Source organism: Nilaparvata lugens, chromosome 4 (genome assembly GCF_014356525.2).
Source record: "Nilaparvata lugens isolate BPH chromosome 4, ASM1435652v1, whole genome shotgun sequence".
Lineage (NCBI taxonomy): Eukaryota > Metazoa > Arthropoda > Insecta > Hemiptera > Delphacidae > Nilaparvata > Nilaparvata lugens.
Genome location: NC_052507.1, coordinates 53,352,599 through 53,375,661, shown reverse-complemented (window position 1 = coordinate 53,375,661; position 23,063 = coordinate 53,352,599). Strand labels below are relative to the sequence as shown.

Below are 23,063 nucleotides of genomic sequence, written 5' to 3'. Positions count from 1 at the left end.
CTGAATTCGAATCTGAAATTCTCTGACACGCCAGAGGCCGATCACCCATAAAAACCCCCAAATTTTCTCAACTATTCCATTTTATTTCGAAAACTTCGGGATTTTCGAAAAAAAAAACATTTCTCATAATACTTACAGTAATATCAGTTTTGCTGCTCATATTCAGAGGGTAATTTGCGCTGAACGCCCTTTTTACTTTATACCGTCAGGCCGTCAAAAATTCCGATTACTGTACTTTTTTCTGTAATTACTGTACTAATTTTTCTTAATATTCATTATTTCGGTGTTGGTGAGGGGGCTGGGCCCCCTGGGCACAGAATAGGTACAGAATGGAAACTTGTAATCTAACCAATGAATGCTTTTTACATGATGCAAATACTAGACACGTCACGTGACCTTGGGAAGTTCCAATCCTGGCCTTCTGATTGACTCGTGGCAGTGAATGAGATCAATTGATCCGGATCATTAAAGTGATCCGAACCTACCATACTATTACAATGCTACAATGCGGCGCTTCCTAACAAGATGGCGGATTTTGGCGTCAGGGTACTAGCCAAGTTTCCATACTGTATGTATAGTGTGCCCTGGGCCCCTCTTAAGGGGGATTATATTATACGCCCCTGATTATTTCTGTCATCTCTAATTGGATGTAAAATTCGATTCTTCATTTATATCGGAACATAAAAATCGATCTTCAACAATCGATCTTTGAACAGAGAGATATAACTTTTTTGAGGTAATCTATTTCAAATATCGATAAAGTATCGAAAGACAAAACATCGATGTTTTGAACATTTTGAGCATGTTTGATGTTTTGAACATCGACGATTTTTCACCTTAACATCGATGATCGATAAACATCGTCGATAAAAATCATATCGATGATCGATATACACCTCAACATCGATAAGTGAAAAACATCAAACAGTAAACATCGATGTTTGATGTTGATACCCATCTATACTAAAAAAGCTAACCTTAAATTTAAGCCTGCGCCTAAAACCCTGCGTCTTTTTCCTCATTCCTGCTTCCTGCGTTTCACATTTTCATATCAGTTTATAATTATTTTTAGATCGCTAGTGTAAATTTTTTATTGTTGACCTTACAACTACATTCCTCTATTGCATTTGATAATTACCTGTGTGTATTAGTACTTAGTATTTGTAATTAAATAGGTAGTTTTTCATTAGGCCTGCAAATAAATTTGCTAGAAAGTAAAACTACTCTGTACTCTGTGATAAAATGAATCTGGATAAGTTAGTAGTAGTGTTTGATAGTCCTACAGATACTTATTATGCTGGTCAAAACGTCACGGGACAAGTACAGCTATTACTGATGGGGCCAAAGAAAATAAGATGTAAGTATGCTAATTATAAACAGTTTTAAACTTTTATATTATTGAGGTAGGTACTCATAATATGAGACATATTATGTCATATTGTAAACCTATATACTTGTTAAAGATTATTTTGTAGGTTAAATTCAACCGGTTGTTGCCCATTGCTTCTAAGAGTTTTCAAAAGTCAATAATATGCTGCCATACAATTTGCTCACTTCATCAATGTGTCAGACAGTAATCATTACTGTAATGATTGTAATATAATCTTCTTGGACGTCAATATTGTTGATTACTTGTTACTTGCTTGTTCAATTCATTTTATACCACGGATTAGATTGTAAAAAGCTTAATACCTTCTGCTTTATCGATTAGGCCTACCCACACTTTCTTGTAAGAACAATTGCGTCATAAAATTCAATATACGTAATTGAATCTATATTGATCGTAACACAATCTAGTATTTAATTAATTAACTAGGATTTAATAGAATCAACAGTTGCCAACATTTTGCATTATTAAATAAACACATTTTCTCAAATTTCGAGCTTATTTTCAATTTTATGTGGAAATGTCACTGAACATTAATTGTAGATATTTTTATGCTCAATCTTTTCCACTTGAAATTTTTTGTTTAAATTGTATCTGAAGCCTGATAATTGGGAATCCAAAATCACACTTTGCATTGATGGGGTGGAGCTCCTGAAATTTTACAGATATGAGACTTGTGGCAGTTGATAGAGCTTATCAATGACTTTTCTAGATAAATTTTATCAAAATCGTTGGAGCCGTTTTCGAGAAAATCGCGAAAAACCCTGTTTTTGACAACATTTTCGCCATTCTACCGCCATCTTGATTTGGATTTGTTCGAAATTGTTTGTGTCAGATCCTCATAGGGGAAGGACCTTAAATTCCAAATTAAGTCATTCCGTCAATTGGGAGATGAGATATCGTGTACACAGACACACACACACACACACACCACACACACACACACACACACACACACACACATACATACATACATACATACAGACCAATACCCAAAAACCACTTTTTTGGACTCAGGGGACCTTGAAACATATAGAACCTTAATTTTTTTCGGAAAGCAATACTTCCCTTATCTATGGTAATAGGGCAAGGAAAGTAATAAAAATAAAAACAGCTGTCCTAAAGCAGAAATCAAATAAGAATATAAGCACTCACTTCACTGTTCTCCAATATAAAGAATTCACGGAGTGAGTACAGAAGGTGATCCGTCAGCAGGCTCTTCGGAGCCCCTCGAAACCGCCCAGCAGGCAGGTCCCTGGCCAACAGAGGCAGCCTGTTATAGAGGCTGATTGACATATGGGCCAGATCAGTCCGAGTTCTGCTCAGCCTCTGGTAGGGTACATCCAGCCTGAGTCTACCCCTAGTCTCATACGGGTGGAAGCTCTGTCGGGTCACGAGCAACCCCCAGGTTTGCATGTGTTCTGCAAAGGCTATGAAGAACATAGAGGGAGAAGACGGTAAGGATCCTCTCTTTGATAAAGTGCGGGCGACAGTGGGCTAATCTACCAGCTTCACAAATAATCCTCAGGGTCTTCTTCTGGAGACGAAGGACTCGGGCGACATCTGTGGCTCCACCCCAGAGTGGTAGGCCATATAGAATCACGCTCTGAAAAAAGCCAAAATGACACATTTTAAGATAATGAGGTGGCACACTGTATTTTAGACCTCTCAGCAGGAAAACCACTCTTCTCAACCTGGCGCAGACTGTCTCAATGAGCTTGCCCCATCAAAGCTTCCTGTCAAGGGTAAACCCTAACAGCTTGACGGGGGCAAAATTGTACTCATTCCCATTTCTGAGATTGAACACAATAGACTGTGTTTTGTCTTCATTGAGGAGAAAGCGATTGGCAGAGAACCAGTCCGATGCAATCGCCCCAGTCTCCACCATAGCTGCCCTCAGCCCTCCCATCTCGTGACCAGCATTGAAGATGCTATATGTTCGTCCGCATAACAGACAACACACCTGCCATTCACCTGAGCTATGTCATTAACTGAAATCAGAAATAGCAGAGGCCCAAAGACAGAGCCCTGAGGCACTCCACAGTCAACACAATCCCTGATCTCAGAGAGAACTCCATTAGCCAGCACCGCCTGTCTGCGACCCCCCAGGTAGCCCTGAATCAGTTTGAGTGGAGACCTACCCATGCCATAATGCTTAAGCTTGTCTATGAGAATAGCATGATCCAGTGTATCGAAGGCCTCATTGCTGAGATCACACAAGGTGAGCCCAGCAAGTCCACGTTTCTCAAAGCAATCAAATATCTTAGAAAGCAGGAAATCTAGCATCAATGGTGGATCTTTTTTTCCTGAAACCAAACTGGGTGGCCGCAAACAGGCCGCACTGGTCACAATAAGGAAGGAGTTGCTCAGCAATAAGGATTTCAAACATCTTTGATTTAACAGGCAGAATAGAGATTGGCCTATAATTAGTAGGATCATGACTATCACCCTTCTTAAAGACAGGCACTGTCTTAGAAATTTTAAGCTGAGAAGGAAATACAGACTGCTGGAGACACAAATTTATACAAGCAGTCAGGAAACAACAATAAGAGCTAATACACCCTTAATAGTAGCACTGGTCATACCATAAATGTCTACTTGAAGCCAGTCAGGAATTGATCCAAAAATGCCGTGAAATTGGGCTGTGCATCAAGATGATCCTTCAGAAAGCTCCAGTCAATCAGGGTCAGACAATGTAGAAAACGTTCGCGTCCACCCTGTGTGATGGGTCGCACCCAAGTGGATCGATCACGTCCTGCAGGTACAGAGGTAGGGTTGGTAGAAGTTGGCAATTCCACATTGCAGCCGAGTGCCAGCTGGTCACTTAGGAGAGGATTTACAATTGAACAACTAATGTTATTGCCAATGTTCAGATTGTAATCACATTGTCAAGGCAGGCATCCAATCTAGTGGGATGCCAGTTAGCCACATAGAGGTCCAGAGATTTGAGTAGATTAATGAACTCCCTTGTCCTGTTGTCAGCCTTCAACATTTCAATGTTGAAGTCACCGCCAACAATTATGTTAAAACCTGAATTTAAGTTGGCTAACTGAATGACAAGTCCTTCAAGTGAGTTTAATGAATTTCGAAGGCAACATAAAAATACTAGGGATACACATGCAAATTCATGCTCTTTTTCAACACAGTGCATATAAATGTTAATGCATGCAAAGTGGGCAATCACAGATGTCTCTCTCTCTCTCTCTCTCTCTCTCTCTCTCTCTCTCTCTCTCTCTCTCTCTATATATATATATATATATATATATATATATATATATAGCAACACCACCTCACTGGAACTCACTTCGGTAGAAGTAGGCTACCAACTCATATCCAGCAATTTTAAAAAGTTTTAGATCATCCAAGCACATCCAATGCTCAGATGGACACATCATTTTGAATTTCATGTTTGAGCTAAGAAAAAATTCCAGATAATTCACTTTATTTTTAAGGCATTGCACATTATAAAAAAGCATATCAAAAAGCAGTTTATCTCAGGGAAAATCATGCATGGATACACAATCGTCAGAATCAATTAGTCTCTCAAGTGAGGAGCCTGTTTTGGACTGCCTAAAATAACATTAGATGATGGAATTAATTAACTAGGATTTAATAGAATCAACAGTTGCCAACATTTTGCATTATTAAATAAACACATTTTCTCAAATTTCGAGCTTATTTTCAATTTTATGTGGAAATGTCACTGAACATTAATTGTAGATATTTTTATGCTCAATCTTTTCCACTTGAAATTTTTTGTTTCAATTGTATCTGAAGCCTGATAATTGGGAATCCAAAATCACACTTTGCATTGATGGGGTGGAGCTCCTGAAATTTTACAGATATGAGACTTGTGGCAGTTGATAGAGCTTATCAATGACTTTTCTAGATAAATTTTATCAAAATCGTTGGAGCCGTTTTCGAGAAAATCGCGAAAAACCCTGTTTTTGACAACATTTTCGCCATTCTACCGCCATCTTGATTTGGATTTGTTCGAAATTGTTTGTGTCAGATCCTCATAGGGGAAGGACCTTAAATTCCAAATTAAGTCATTCCGTCAATTGGGAGATGAGATATCGTGTACACAGACACACACACACACACACACACACACACATACACATACATACATACATACATACAGACCAATACCCAAAAACCACTTTTTTGGATTCAGGGGACCTTGAAACATATAGAACCTTAATTTTTTCGGAAAGCAATACTTCCCTTATCTATGGTAATAGGGCAAGGAAAGTAATAAAAATAAAAACAGCTGTCCTAAAGCAGAAATCAAATAAGAATATAAGCACTCACTTCACTGTTCTCCAATATAAAGAATTCACGGAGTGAGTACAGAAGGTGATCCGTCAGCAGGCTCTTCGGAGCCCCTCGAAACCGCCCAGCAGGCAGGTCCCTGGCCAACAGAGGCAGCCTGTTATAGAGGCTGATTGACATATGGGCCAGATCAGTCCGAGTTCTGCTCAGACTCTGGTAGGGTACATCCAGCCTGAGTCTACCCCTAGTCTCATACGGGTGGAAGCTCTGTCGGGTCACGAGCAACCCCCAGGTTTGCATGTGTTCTGCAAAGGCTATGAAGAACATAGAGGGAGAAGACGGTAAGGATCCTCTCTTTGATAAAGTGCGGGCGACAGTGGGCTAATCTACCAGCTTCACAAATAATCCTCAGGGTCTTCTTCTGGAGACGAAGGACTCGGGCGACATCTGTGGCTCCACCCCAGAGTGGTAGGCCATATAGAATCACGCTCTGAAAAAAGCCAAAATAACACATTTTAAGATAATGAGGTGGCACACTGTATTTTAGACCTCTCAGCAGGAAAACCACTCTTCTCAACCTGGCGCAGACTGTCTTAATGAGCTTGCCCCATCAAAGCTTCCTGTCAAGGGTAAACCCTAACAGCTTGACGGGGGCAAAATTGTACTCATTCCCATTTCTGAGATTGAACACAATAGACTGTGTTTTGTCTTCATTGAGGAGAAAGCGATTGGCAGAGAACCAGTCCGATGCAATCGCCCCAGTCTCCACCATAGCTGCCCTCAGCCTCCCATCTCGTGACCAGCATTGAAGATGCTATATGTTCGTCCGCATAACAGACAACACACCTGCCATTCACCTGAGCTATGTCATTAACTGAAATCAGAAATAGCAGAGGCCCAAAGACAGAGCCCTGAGGCACTCCACAGTCAACACAATCCCTGATCTCAGAGAGAACTCCATTAGCCAGCACCGCCTGTCTGCGACCCCCCAGGTAGCCCTGAATCAGTTTGAGTGGAGACCTACCCATGCCATAATGCTTAAGCTTGTCTATGAGAATAGCATGATCCAGTGTATCGAAGGCCTCCATTTTTCGACCGAATTTGACTTATGATGGATGATTTTGGACCGCCTTGACGAGCCGAGAAGAATGAAGTGCAGTACGATTGAATCTGAGTATTGTGTCAAAAGTTATGTAAGTGTTTGAAATTTTGATCCTTGAGGTGTCCTCAAGCTCGCCTCTCCACTAGAACATACTGAAATGAAGTGCGTCTAACGGGTGATTCTCATAGAACATATTCACATGAACTTATGTCATTGTGCGAAATATCAATGTGAGGACAATGTAGTTGGTGATGATGGTTGAAGCTGAAAATGAGGTGTTTTTCACAATACAAGGAGCATTGTTGTCTGGTGTACCTGGAAATCTACATGAGATAGAGCGCTCTTCCTGATCTCAGATTGTAGGGCACAAAAATACGCTCAGAGGGATTTTTAATTATGCATCTAGATGGTAACAATCAAAAGATATTGTTATCAAAAACTAAAATTCATTAAAATTGATTTTTCCTTCAAATTCACTCATTTTTGAAAAATCATAACTCAGTACTCATTGGAGATAGAGTGTTCTGAATGATCTCATTCTATTCAGAATTTCATAATCTAAAAAAAGGTGAGAGCAAATTTTTCTGTCCAATTACGAGATTTGGCAGAAATAGCTGAAAACTGGAAAATGAGCCGAAAATACAACATTTTTGGGCCATACTGTATCTAGAACAAGGAAATTTTGCATGAAGAAATTGGTTCTGGACTTCTCTTATGTACCCAAATAATGTATTAGAAAATCAGAACTACAATATAAATTGCAAGCACACCTCCTTTCTCATGTCTATATTGACTGGACTACATTGAGATGTATTGGGATCGCTCTGTGCTGACTGACAGGACAGTTGTGCACAACCGGCCAGACATTATCCTCATGGACAAGACAGCCAGAGAGACTATTTTTATTGATGTTGGCATACCATGTTGCCACAACTTGGAACAATATTACAGTGAGAAAATATCCAAGTATTTTCCCCTGGCTGCTGAGATCAAGGATTTCTGGAAGCAGAAGAAAGTTTCAACTGTCCCTGTCATTATCTCTAGTGTTGGAGTGATCAGACAAAAGGTTTCAGCATATCTCAGTCGCCTTGGGGTCTCAGAGAGTGCGAAATATGGAATCCAGAAGACAGTTGTTCTCAGCACGGTGTCAATGATTACAGATTAAAGATGTACCAAAGTCTTGCCAATGGCCGACTTTGGTTGCAATAAAAATTACTCACTTTTTAAGTGATTGATTTAGTAAAATAGAATAGAAAAAACGTTTATTGAATAAATGAGCTACCTTAAGCGAACCTCAAAGAGGATACTTGACAAGGTACCATATACGAAACATGTAAATTCAAATATAAATATACATATATTGATTGATTGTTTGATTGAGTACTTTATGTAGATTACAATATATACTGGCTTATACACTCATATACAATAGCTTACAATACAGCAAAATTATAGATGAATTTACAAAATATAAACTAAGAAAATAATTATTGAGCTGTATATGATATGAAAAAAAGCAATTTGTAATAACTATAGATAAAATAGATAATATTGTTATGCATCTACATAAATTGGCGGAGCTTTTGACTTATCAATGTCTATTCTTTGGAAAGAATATTCGAAGTATCCTTCCCACTAACTCTCTACCAAAACGTTAATTTCATTAATTCAACTAAGGATTTATTTAAATATGAAAATATTGTAAAAGTTTTAGTTAATATGAAGATTTAAGAGAAAAAAAAACAGAAAATAAATAAAGTAAAATAATTATATAAGTAAGTAAGATCAAATCATTGATTATTAAAATGGAGTAGGCTGAAAGTAGATCAGGGTATTAAACTTTCAGTAATATACAGCAGTATGCTGTAATAATTAAAATAACATGAGTTTATATATAATATATATTTATATAATTTATTCTATAACAGGTTTATAGGTTTGTATTTGTGGGATGGGTGAGGGATGTGATCGTTTTAGGGCTGGACAGTTTCATTTGTTCCAAAAGATATTTTCTTGAAGTCAGGATGAAGCTCGCTCGGCTCTCGATGGACCTGATAGTAACGGGAAGTGCATTCCATGCTCGACAGGCACTAACTAGGAAGAATTTTGTGGAAATAGTAGTTCGATGATTGGGTATCCTTAAAGTACTTTCTCCGGTTCTGTTATGTGAAGCATCTATCTATCCTCCTACCTTCAGAGACAAATTTGAAATCATCTTTAAAATAGTTCGGATTACCGTATTTCAAGATATCTCTAACAAGCTTGACTATTCGAAAAAGCCTTTGATCGGGAAGCTTTAATGTTGAACTAGCAATGTGGGCTGGGGTGATATGATCATGGCATTGGAGAGAGTAGATGAAACGTAGACAATAATTTTGGCAACGCTGTAGTTTATCATTCAGTGTGACTCAACTATCGTTGAGAACATAATTACAATACATTAAATGTGGGAAGATGAGAGATTGAACCAATAATAATTTAATGTTTCTAGGGAGGATATCGTGCATTTTCTTCAATGCGTGCATGGCTGAGAATACCTTTTTACAAGTTTTGTTAACTTGCTCTGACCAATCAAGAGTATTATTCATAATAATGCCTAAATTTTTAACTGAGCTACAGTAAGGAATGTCATTACCGTCTACACTAATTTTGTGAATCGATTCAAGGTCAATATTGTTTATAAGACGAGAATATCCAATTATAAGGGGTTGTGTTTTGATGGGATTAAGCTTAAGGCCATTTTTCTTTGTCCATTCCACTATAGAATTGATAACCTGATTCATTATTCCAACTGTTTCATTAATTTTTGTTATGGGACAGCTTAAATAGATTTGAAGGTCGTCTGCATAAGTATGGAAACTGGAGAATTTGATAATGGAAGAATGGTCATTAGCATACAAGGTGAAGAGAAGAGGGCCTAAAATTTGAACCTTGTGGTACTCCATGCATAACGTTTTTCCAAGTTGACTTTTTGTCACAGACAGATACACATTGTTTCCTACCTAACAGATAGGATTTGAACCAAACTAACGAGTTGTGACTGAAACCAAGAATAGCCAACTTATTCAAAAGGACTGTATGATCAACAGTATCGAATGCTTTTGAAAAATCAAATAAGGTGAGGATGGTGCATTTTCTTTGGTCCATAGCTAACCTTATATCATCAGTGATAAGAAGCAGAGCTGTCTCAGTTGAATGGAATTTCCTAAAGCCTGATTGAAAGTTATGAAGCTTGCTATTGTTGTCTAGAAATTTTACAACTTGAGCATGAATGAGTCTTTCTAGCACTTTGGACAATGCAGGTAGAATACTGATTGGTCTAAAATCCTCAACTTTATTGGGTGATGGAACTTTATTTAGAGGGCGAACCAGAGCAAACTTCCAGTTTTCAGGGAAATTGCCTTCTTCAAGTGACTTGTTGAAAATGTATGTAATGGTTGGTAAAACAGAAAATAACATCTTCTTGATAAATTTAATAGGAATTTTGTCTACACTCATAGCATTACTATGAATACGTTGAATTGCTTTGAAAGTGTCTTCTTCTGAGATTGGATGGAAATGAAATTTATCATTAATTGGTATATCTAAGTTTGTAACCTGCTCTTCAAGATCATTGATATGATTAGCAATGACAACTTCGTCGCGTTGGTTGGAGTGTGAAACGAAATGATTATTTATATTGTTCAATGGTAAGTCAATTTGGGGATTCGATTCCTGTTTGCCAAGCCCGAATTCTTTTATTCCCTGCCAAAGTGATTTAGAGTCTTGTCTATTGTTTGTCATGAACGAATTCAAGTACCTAATCTTTGAGTTCCTTAATTCCTGTTTAACTCTATTTCTAAGGCTCCTATACTCTATTAAACTGTCCAAGCCAAATGTCTTTTTAAATTTTCTATGTGCTTTGTCTCTACGTACCATCATAATTAAGTGTGTCTTCAGTCATTCACGGTACTCGTCGTTTTCTATTAATCCTCCTTGTCACATTAGGTGCATGTTTGTCATACAAAGTCTAAGTCCAATTCTCAAAGTCTTGACCATGTCATCAACTGAGGGTAACGCTTCAATTTGATGCAATGGAGTCTGAGCCACATCAGACAGGAAGGCGGCTTCATCAAAGTTTTTGAAGTCTCTATAAGTGATAATTTTCTGTTCTGGATTAGGTATCCTATGGGAAAGTATACAGTAGATCAAACCATGTCCAGAAATAGCTGGGATTGGGATTTGGCCTGTTTGATCAATCTCGTTGGGATCACTAACAATGAGAAGGTCAATGAGTGTGTCTGATTCATTAGTATAATGAGTTGGATCGAGAGGTAAAATAGTCATGTTTAGGCATTAGAAAATTGTAGTCAGTTGAAAGTAGTCAAAGTTAAGATTTGTCATGTTCAAGTCGGTGTTCATATCCCCCATAACTAGTATATGGTTATAACAAGGCATAAAAGAAAGCAAGGCATTTTCGAAATCTGTAAAATGACCTATTTTTGGTGGGCGATAACCGATACCAACGAGTAATTTATCAGTACTAGATAAGGATAATTCAAGTAGCATATACTCTGGTCTGGAACAATACTCTTGTTTAGATGTGATTAAAACTTTTGTTTTGATACCATCTTTCACATAAATTGCTACACCCCCACAAGCTTTATTTATCAGTGAACCTCAAGCTTTTATATAATCAAGCTATTTATCAAGCTTTATATATCAGTGAACCTCAAAGAGGCTGCTTGACAAGGTACCAAATATAAATATACATATATCAGTGAACTTTATTTTTACAAGAATTTACCTAACAGTTAAAATTATCATGATATTAACTAACTAATAGTTGGCTCAGCTGTCAAAAATCTCAAAAGTGTTATAATGTATAGTCAACCTGAATATACATACAAAAATAGAAAGGAATGAATTACAACAATGCAATACATTAGTAATGAATTACATTATGCTACATCTAAATTTTAATTATTCAACCAAATTTTGTATTTCTTTTCAATAGGCGCAAACAAATTCAGCACAATTATCGGGTAAAGTTTCATTTTAAACTTTCAATTATCATTGAAAGTTTTTGGTACAATGTAGATTAAGGTGTTTCTGGCTAAATTATTCGAAGTAAATGGTACAACAAACCTCTCATTCCTTAAATCGTATCAATTAACTTTCATAACTAAATATTTTTTGCTGAAGTAATTTTCTGAAATCAAAGTAAACAGAAATATTGTATATTCAAATAATAATAATAAATAATAATAAATAATAATGATAATAATGGTTTTGTTCAAAACCATATTTGCACAACTATTTTTATGACATATTCTGATTCTGCCTTGACTCTTTATTATCGATTTTAATGACCTTCCTGCAGCTGTAATAATTAATGACTTTTCAACATTTCGTGTTTGCTAATGACCTAGATATACAGATTAAATGTAATAATTTGTTTTATCACAGTTTTGTTCATTCAATTGTTGAAAATGGCCTGCGGCACTAATTTACCATCCAGATTTACAAAATTTAGGTGGTAATGACTGCGGCAAATTTTCTGTGTCTTAACAGGGATGAAACTCAATTGTTGGAGTTTGATTTAAATTTGAATAATGATAATATTCTAAGTTTTTGATTTAAATTTTGATTATGATAATATTCTAAGTTTTTGGAAATTACTGTGTAGAGTATTCTGAAGTGCTGTAAAGCAGCCTGCGTAGTGAGTGTTCAACTGCTCATAATAAAATACGCAAACGATGTTTCCTCTCTGAAATCACTGTGACCACCAAGTCTAATCGACAAAATGGCAACTGCACTTCTTTCTATGACTCTATTCATCACTGTAATTGGCTGATTATCTCCCTTCATTTCTCTGCTCCGCAAATCCCTCCAAGTCAAAAGTAATTTTGTTTGGACCATAGTATAATGATCAGGAACAGACTATTAATTGGAATACAAGACAATTTTTTCTTAATACAATATATAAAAGACGAGATACACATCAATATGCTACATGGTAGAATGTCTAATAAAGGCCTTTTTCTGCTCAAAAGATTGAAATTCATTGTCAACTCTGATGTTTTACTTACAGTGTACCTTGCTTATATGCATAGTCATCTATCTTATGGCATTGTAGCATGGGGAAAAGACTAGTAAAGCGGCTTTTCATTTAAAAAAAAAGAGCTGTAAGAATAATTGCTCATGTTCATAGCCAGGCACATTGTAAACCACTTTTTAAGAACTTGAAAATATTGATGCCTGGATGTTTGATCCAGACTTGATGTCTGGATGCCTGCTGCTTATGCGTTTGAACGTCTTTTATATATTGTATTAAGAAAAACTTGTCTTGTATTAAATAAAATAAATCATTTAATTTGTTCAACATAATGTTACACAAATGAGTTGCAAAAATACATGGAAAAAATAACATGGAAATAAACAACAACGCTAATATTGGAGGTTGCAATAAAACATATTAAATTCGAAAAATAACAATCAATCAATAATGTGGATTCAAGTACAAGCTACACCATATCATCCAGTTAAACTTAATATTGTTCGTCTTATCCGAATAGCTGCATTGGTATAAAAATAGATATCATTTATTTTATCTCTGTTTAGATTCGACAAGAGAATCAAAACTTTATCTTCGTCCTGAGCAATGTTAACAGAGTATTTGGCCAGATAACGTCGCCGGATATCATTGTACATGGGACATCCAATAAGAAAGTGAAACAGACTCTCCTCCTCTTGAAAATTACTTAGAGGGCATAAGATAGTACAATCAAAAAAGGTGCCACTTCCATCCATAAACAAATACATACTCATCTGCGTTGCCATCCGCAATTGTGTTATGCATCTGACTCTAGAAAATGACATGATACATCCTAGCTGCTCCCCTAAAATGAAATTTGGATTTAAAACTATGTAACCAGGAAAAGATCTGGACTCTATTGCTTTACTTATATCTGCCATATACAAAGCTCTTGCATGTTTCCTAATAATATAGTCACTTTCTTTCTCCAATATAGTGAAATCTACATTTAAAAAGTATCTTAAGTTAGCAAGAGACATTTGTTCTTTCATTAGATTGATCCAGTTGTTTCTATTCTCATTTATTCTATTATCGTTAGTGCTTAAGTCTAACAGTTTATTCATACACATTTTTGGATATCTATGAGATGGCATTTTCAAAACGTTGATATAAAAATTCAATGCTTGACAAAAAATTATATGTGACAACCTCAACCTTCCAGTTTCAAGTCTTAAAGCAAAGCTAGGTGTGTACTTATTCAATAGTAGAAGTCTCTTAAAAAACTGTAACTGTGCCTTCTCTATCAAATCCAGATATCCTAGAGCCCAGATTTCAGAGCCGTATAGGACAGCGGGCAGCACCGTAGCCTCATACAATTTCATTTTACCGTCCCAAGACTCAGACTTAGCTTTACCCAGAACTCCCATGACACAAGCGGTCACACTCTTTGCCTTACTCAGAACTAATTTACAAAAATTTACAAACCGACCTGAACTACTAAATTCTACTCCCAAATATTTATATTTATTAGTAACTTCTATTTTTTCCCCTTGATAACTGAAATTCAAATTTCCTCTTAACCTGCCTCTATGAAATGGAACAATTTTAGTCTTATCTGTATTAACCTTCAATCCTAGCTCATTGCAATATTCAGATAGACAACTTAGTTTATTTCTCACATCAGGAACGCTGTCAGCCAGAATAACTATGTCGTCTGCGTAGAGCAACATTAATATATCATTATGTTCATTTATTCTGGTACCGCGAAAACCCTTTCCTCTGAAATAAGAGTCCATATCTGATATGTATAGAGAGAACAACAAAGGAGAGATTGTGTCCCCCTGCAAAACCCCCCTCTCTATGGCTATCAATCCCCTCTGACTACCTATATCCAATCTCGCATTCACATAAAGCTGGTGCAGAACTCTTATCAGTTTAACACTAACACCTAACGTTCCTAATTTATGCCAGAGTTGATTTTGTGGGACTGAGTCAAAAGCGGCTTGGAAATCTACATATATTGCATACAATATTTTATGTTGAAATTCTACACTATTGTATATGAGCGTGTTAAGAACAAATACATTGTCCATGCAACTACGCCCTCTTCGAAACCCACTTTGACCCTCCGGTAGTAATGAACAACTCTCTACCCAAGCTGAAATTCGAGTTTCCAAAATTTAGAAGTGCTATACTTCTATAATTATTTGGATCCAGCGGATCTCCTTTTTTCAATAAGAAGAACATCTTCAACCGGGACCATTCCTGCGGTAAATTTTTTTCACTCAAAACCAGATTGAAAAGAGCTAGAATATAATATTTCCATTGAAGAGGTAGGGATTTATAAAACTCATTGCTTACATTATCGGGACCAGGAGCCTTCTTATTTTTCATTTTTTTAAGTGCGAGTTTAAATTCTTCCAGCATGATCGGTTTATCTAAATAAGGATGGGTAGCGTCTTGTAATTCTGGTGCTACAGCTATATTTAATTCTCTATATTTATCTTTTAAAAAGTCGAACCAAATATTTAAATTGATATCATTGGATGTACTTTTCCTTCCTTTGAATTGCCTCACTGCACTCCAAAACTCATAAGAGCTTTTTACATTACCAAGTCTTTCTCTAAGTTTTTGGAAATTACTGTGTAGAGTATTCTGAAGTGCTGTAAAGCAGCCTGCGTAGTGAGTGTTCAACTGCTCATAATAAAATACGCAAACGATGTTTCCTCTCTGAAATCACTGTGACCACCAAGTCTAATCGACAAAATGGCAACTGCACTTCTTTCTATGACTCTATTCAACACTGTAATTGGCTGATTATCTCCCTTCATTTCTCTGCTCCGCAAATCCCTCCAAGTCAAAAGTAATTTTGTTTGGACCATAGTATAATGATCAGGAACAGACTATTAATTGGAATACAAGACAATTTTTTCTTAATACAATATATAAAAGACGAGATACACATCAATATGCTACATGGTAGAATGTCTAATAAAGGCCTTTTTCTGCTCAAAAGATTGAAATTCATTGTCAACTCTGATGTTTTACTTACAGTGTACCTTGCTTATATGCATAGTCATCTATCTTATGGCATTGTAGCATGGGGCAAAGACTAGTAAAGCGGCTTTTCATTTAAAAAAAAAGAGCTGTAAGAATAATTGCTCATGTTCATAGCCAGGCACATTGTAAACCACTTTTTAAGAACTTGAAAATATTGATGCCTGGATGTTTGATCCAGACTTGATGTCTGGATGCCTGCTGCTTATGCGTTTGAACGTCTTTTATATATTGTATTAAGAAAAAATTGTCTTGTATTCCAATTAATAGTCTGTTCCTGATCATTATACTATAGTCCATACAAAATTACTTTTGACTTGGAGGGATTTGCGGAGCAGAGAAATGAAGGGAGATCATCAGCCAATTACAGTGATGAATAGAGTCATAGAAAGAAGTGCAGTTGCCAATTTGTCGATTAGCCTTGGTGGTCACAGTGATTTCAGAGAGGAAACATCGTTTACGTATTTTATTATGAGCAGTTGAACACTCACTACGCTGGCTGCTTTACAGAACGTCAACATCGCTGCAGCTGTATCCCTACTTTTCTCTGATCCGCATGTCCCTCCAAGTCAGAAGTTATTTTCTATGTACTATAGTATAATGATTATGAACAGAGCTATTAATTGGAATACAAAACAATAAAATCGCTGTCAATAAATTAAATTTTTGTGTTTATATGTTTGTGTTTGACTTTGTTACGCATTTGCTGTAATTTTGCAACATTAAAATCGCTGTTAGTAAATTGAATTTTCCATTTTGTATTGTGAAATAAATAAATTTATCATTTTTTACAGCTTTGCAGATAAAATTTGTGGGTAAGGGAGAAGTGAAATGGTCAGAACAAGTGAAGATTGAGGGCAGGACTCAATTGGAAAATATAGTCTACTCGGATGATGAGGAGTATTACACTTTCAAGTATAACTTGGCTGGAGGAGGAAACAGTAAGTAAATATGATTCTATGGTGAAGTCCACATTATTATGTCAGTATTTGATTAACATTGGTATTGTTATCTTTGTCTATCATCCGTTTCTAGCTCCGCAACCTTTGCCAGATTGTTTTTCAATAATGCAGAAATATAATCAATTATCAGAAATTTTTTATCTCAATTATGAAAATGTATTATTCAATAATTGAAAAAAATATTTTATTGGCGAATAAAATCCTAATTGAACATTTTGAACAAGAATGAACAGTTGATATACCGGTATCATAAAGTATACCGTTAAAACTGAAACAAAATCATGATAATCAGAGAAATAAGAAAGTTTCAAGTAAAATAGGAGCTACTATCCTGTTCTAGGAGTAACTATTGAGTACTTTCTTCTTTTGAACTTCATACTTCGGTTTCAGCTCTTCAAATTCAGCTTCTTTTTGTGCAATTGATTTTTCCAAATTTTTCAACTCTTTTCTTTTTTAACTCAGTTCTATTTACTTTACTTATCCTGGCGCTACAGCCCGATGTGGGCTTTGGCCTCCTCTATAATCTGCCTCCAAGCGTCTCTGTCTGCTGCCTTTCGCCTCCAACCTCTCACTCTCATCGCTCTCAAGTCTCTCTACACATCCTGCATCCATCAAACGCTCGGCCTCCCTCTTTTTCTTACAGCTTCCAGTTTCTTATATAGCATTCCTTTTTGCATTCGTTCATCGGCCATTCTTTCAACATGTCCAAGCCACCTTATTCTTCTTACCTTGACGAACCGGAGAATATTTCCACCTTGCAGGATGGCTTCTATTTCGGCATTCTTTCTTATTCTCCATGAACAATTTTCATGTACTGGACCTTAGACCCTCCTAACCAGCTTTCTCTCAAACACCAGTAAAGCTTTGCAGTCTTCTTGCAAGATTGTCCATGCTTCACATCCATATGTGACAACTGGTCTTATGAGCGTTCTGTAAATCTTCATTTTTGTGTTTCTAGTGAGGAGTTTAGACTTGAGCAGTTTGCTATTTGCAAAGTACGCACGGTTGCCAAGCATTATCCTGTGTTTAATTTCTAAAGATATTTTATTTCTACAGTCAATTTCTGTTCCTAAATATGTGAAGCTTGTAACCTTTTCAAACGTGCTTTCTCCTATTTTGGTGATTCGTGGATTTCTAAGTCCTCTGGTGTTCATTTCCATATATTTAGTTTTTTGTTCGTTTACTTCAAGGCCTACTATCTTGGCTTCATTCTTGATCTGCAGGAAGACTTCCTCCAATGACAGCATGCTTCTTGTAATAATAACAACATCATCTGCATACGCTAAGACCTGCGTCATTCGATTTGTGATATTGCCTCTCCTGTCAACGCTCTCTATTGCCCTCTGAAGAACAATATTGAAGAGTAAGGCCGATAGTACGTCACCCTGTCTCATGCCATCTGTTATTGTGAACTCCCTGCGCACTCTCCCTTCACTCAGAACCATACCTTTTGTTTCACTCAGGGTCATTTTCACTAAGTTTATTAGTTTTCTAGGGAACCCGTATTTTTCTAGAGCTTCCAGCACTTTAATTCTCGATGAAGAGCATGTGTAGATTGATGTTATGTTCATAAAACTTTTCCATTATTTGCCTTAGGGTGAAAATCTGATAAGCTTTTGAAAATATTTTGTAAGCTATGTCCAGTAGGGTTATCCCTCGATAATTGTTGCACAGCAGTTTGTCCCCTTTTTTGAAAATTGGGCAAATAAGACCTTTCTTCCATTCACTTGGCATCTTTTCTGTCCTCCATATCAATATTATTATCCTGTGCAGACACTTCACTGCAGCTTCTCCTCCATATTTCCACACTTCCGCGGTAACATTATCTTCTCCAGCTGCCTTTCCATTCTTTAATTTACTCACAGCCTCTTTTATATCTTGAAGACTTGGTTCTGTTACCTCTAAATCAGCAGACTGATAGTTTGACATCTATTGTTCTATGTTTGGTGGGTCCTCTACACTTGGGCATATATTTTCAAAGTACTCTGCCCATCTTTCAGTAATCTGATTTTCCTCTATTATCACATTGCCATCTTTGTCCTTGCATGCCTTGACTTTGGATTGAAATCCTACACTGACAACTTTCTGTGATTTATAAAACTTTCTTGTCTCATTCAACGTTCTTAGTACCTCAAAGTTCTTGAGTTTACTTTTCATATATGTTCTCGTTTTGCCTTTCTTATAATTTTGTTGGCTATTCTTCTTTTTTCTCTATATTTTTCTACGTTTTGGCAGGTTTCTCTTTGTAACACTGATGCTCTTGCTTCATTCTTTTTTTGTACTGCTTCCTTACATTCCTCGTCATACCATTCCGTTCTTCTTTCACTCCTTTTTTCTCCTATAGTTTGTTGTGATGCTTGTATTACTGCTTGCCTAGTTCTGGTCCACAATCTCTCAATATCATTTTTACTCCCCTCCTGTGCTATCTCACATAAGGATTTGTCGAGTTCCCTATTCATGGTATTTTCGAATTGTTGCCTAATTTCTGTATTTGCTAGCTTCTCCAAATCCCATTTGAACCTATTTTTCTTGGGTCCTTTATCTGCCATTGATAATCTCTGGATCACTGTTGCTCTCACCATAAAGTGATCCAAGTCACAATTTGGACCCCTTGCTGCTCTGACATCTTCTATGGAGCTAGCATGTCTTTTTGAGACCAGAACATGATCTATCTGGTTCACAATATTGGTTCCCGGTATCTTCCATGTGCCTAAATGAATCTTTTTATGTTGGTATTTTGTACTGGCAATAACAAGAGCCTGCTCCTCAGCCAGTTAAGCAAGCATTCTACCATTCTCATTGCATTCCTCGTGGAGGGTATTTTTTCCTGCTACCTCCGCTAAGAAGACCTTTTTTCCTATCTTAGCATTGAAGTCTCCTAGCAATACTTTCATGCCATGTTTGGGAATCTTGCTGACTAAATTCGTTAAGTGATCATAGAAGGTTTCTTTGACCTCTTCTGATGCTTCTTCAGTTGGAGCATAGGCTGAAAGCATTGTTGTGTTCCAGAAACAACCTTTGATCCTCAATTTGCACAATCTATCAGATATGGGTTCGAAAACCAACAAACCTTTCCTTAACTTGGCGTTTACCATGAATGCAGTTCCATACATACCCGACCTTTCTGTGTTCCCACTGTAGTACAAGCTAAAATCCTTTTTGTCAACTCTTCCTGATCTTCATCTAACTTCTTGCAGGGCTAGGATATCTACATCAAATTTTTTCATCTCATACACTTCCATCATCTTACCTGCCCTCATCAGTGTTTGCACATTCCAGGATGCTATCTTTACAACAAATTTCCGTTTCCAGTTTCTTTTGTGTGATTGAAGGCCGTTTCTATTTTCCGTTATTCCTGTCCCGATCCGAGGCTGATTGCTTGTGTTCGAAGCGTGAGTTGATTTTTTACAGGGTGAGGCTGCTGACCTCACGTCCAACCCCCAACCTGGAGGACCAGTCCAGTTTTTTTTTCACGGTGACTATTCAATTTCGCCACTACCCCCTGACACTGCTGGCTGCAGTGCCAGTGAGCATCCCCCAATTCCAATGGGGACGCGCCCGATGGATGTAACTAGCAAATCCCCACACGGGAACTCAGTTCTATTAGTCCAGGAAATGAATGCTTAAAAGAAGGTAAAGAGGTAATAGCACCCCTGCCCTCTGTGCTAAGGGGGTGGTTCAAAGGTAACATTTAACTTATTGGTTTTTCGCATATAACTAGAAAACTATGTACTTTACAAACATGACTGTTCTTTACAAAATTGAATCTTACCTAATTTCCTAAATTATTAATCTCTGAACTTTTTTATATCTTGTATAGTTTTCGGGATATCCGCTTTTGAAGGTGTGTCATTTTTGAAAAAAACACGTTTGCCTCAAATTTATTGATATTTTTGCTCTTACAACTTTTTAAAAATCGTTGTGAAAAATCCATGCAACATTAGACCAATCATTGACAAAGGAATTTGGAAGGAATGCTTTGAACACAATTTTAAATTTGTAGCTTTGTTGGGACTAGTTGAGAGGATAACATATCAAAAGTCCCCATCCCTACCTCATTTGCTAAGGGGTTGAGGGTGGTTTAAATGTTGTATTTTTTAGCCTTTTGCTTCCACTCTTTATATCTTGGGAACAATGCGTTCAACCGACATGACTAACTATTCAAAAATTAAGCTTGATAGATTTTCCACAATTTTTGTTCGTTGGTGTTTTGCATTTTTCCGACAGTTTTCGAGATATTCGCTCTTGAAAGTGTAAAATTGATGAAATAACAGGTTTTAATCAAATTTCTTTCTCTTTCAGGGCTTATAACTCTCCAACAATGCATTGTATAAATTAATGCTTATCGTAGGTTTGTAGAGCATTGAATTCTCATTGAATGAAAAAGACTAAGAAATTGTCAAAAAACCACTGATTTATTGATAATTAGAAAGACCGGTATCGGTTATTACACCATTGTCAAAGACCGAAACCGGTCTTTCTAATTATCAATAAATCAGTGGTTTTTGGCAATTTCTTAGTCTTTTTCATTCAATATGAATAATAATTACCACACTACACAAAAAGTGCATTAAATTCTCCTCAATTTGATTTCTAATTTTATTATTTCAAGATTTCAAGTTTGCCTTTCATTGTTATAGCAGCTTTAATGGAGGGGGTGAAATTTTCAATGTCGCAATAATTTATTGATCCAATTATTGACAGGGAGTGTCTGAAATACAATTTTTGGCTTTGCAGCTCAACTAAGACTAGTTAGGAGGTGAACATAGCAAAATTGCGCATCTTAATCGTCTCTGTTAAGGTGTGGAACCACTGAATTAACACTAGAAAAATTTAAAATTCTACTCTCACATTAAAGCTGCTATAACAATGAAAGGAAAACTTGAAATAATAAAACTATACATAAATTAAATATAATTCAATGCTCTACAAAACTACGATAAGCATTAATTTATACAATGCATTGTTGGAGAGTTATAAGCCCTGAAAGAGAAAGAAATTGGATTAAAACCTGTTTTTTCAAAAATTCCACATTTTCAAGAGCATAAGAATTTACTGGGGTTTCGAGAATATCTCGAAATTTTATAAAGAATTGAAATATAAATATGGAATCAGTGAACAGAACAAGGAAAAACGACAGGACAAAACAGGGAAAAACACGAGGATTATAAATATTTTTAATGAGAAAAGTTAGAAAAAAGAAGAATTCCATCAACATATTTTAAATAGCGAACACTGTTCGCTTCAAACTGTAAACATCTATAAATAACATGAATGATTTCCATTCAACCAACAGTTTGAAGTAGATCTCACTATAGTTTAAGTTTCATTAAGCTTACAGAGACACTGAAAGCGGAGTGTGGCGTTGAGGAGCGTCGTGAACAATATCATGTTAAGTAATGAGCTGAAACACACTGGAAGCGTCTACTCGCAGAGCGGAGCGGAGCGTGGCATCAAACTTTGTAACAAGCTGGTTTGTTTTTTGGAACGTGTCTTATACATAATATTGCGCTTGTTCTACTACATTTTCCCATCTTCTAGTACACTAGTATATTTAATGTTTGCCCGAATTCCCCTGTATTATTCGATTATACAAAAGAGAAAATGCATCTATTGCACTTTGAAATCAAAAGTAAGGCTATTCTAATACATGTCATTCATATTTCATAGAAAATATGACTTTAATGTTATTACAAGTCTTTCATCAGCAGATATTGGATTCCTCCAATTCCTTTATCTTTCAACAATTCCTTCTTCTCTTCTTATTTCTCCTCTTCCTCTTCCTCTTTCTCTTCCTCCTCCTCTTCCTCTTTCTCTCCCTTCTCCTCCTCTTCCTTCTTCTCCTCCGCCTCCTCCGCCTCCTCCTACCCTTCTCCACTGTCTTTTCCCACTGCCATTATAACGTGGACCACCTCACTATACCGGGTGATTACAAATGAAATAGACAGTTTGAATAGCTTGTAGAGAATTTATTATTTAAAAGTTTAGATCATTACTTACATAATTACATAGAAGAATTCTTGAAGTTTTTATTGAAAATTTACAGATGTTCAATGTGTGCACCATTTGCAACACGACAGATATCAACACGGTAGTCAAATTCTGACCACACACGACTAAGCATCTCACTGTTAACTGTAGCAAGAGCATTTGTGATTCGTTGTTTAAGATCATCGATATCAACAGGAAGCGGTGGTACGAAAACTCTGTCTTTTACATAGCCCCACAAGAAAAAGTCGCAGGGCGTTAGGTCCGGACTACGAG

The 23,063-nt window shown here is 36.6% G+C and overlaps 1 protein-coding gene across 2 annotated transcripts in view; it reads left to right on the top strand.

Moving 5' to 3' along the window:
- Window positions 1-287: 287 nt before the first annotated feature.
- The window catches only part of LOC111044385 (arrestin domain-containing protein 2), a 62,433-nt gene continuing 39,657 nt past the window's right edge, over window positions 288-23,063 (top strand). For both annotated transcript variants that reach the window (XR_005571059.1, XM_022329517.2), the window contains exons 1-2: window positions 288-1,357; window positions 16,632-16,778. Coding sequence is in view for 1 of the 2 variants with exons in the window: in XM_022329517.2 (XP_022185209.1) it covers window positions 1,243-1,357; window positions 16,632-16,778 (262 nt within the window). In the remaining variant the exon portion in view is untranslated. The remainder of the gene's footprint in view (window positions 1,358-16,631; window positions 16,779-23,063) is intronic.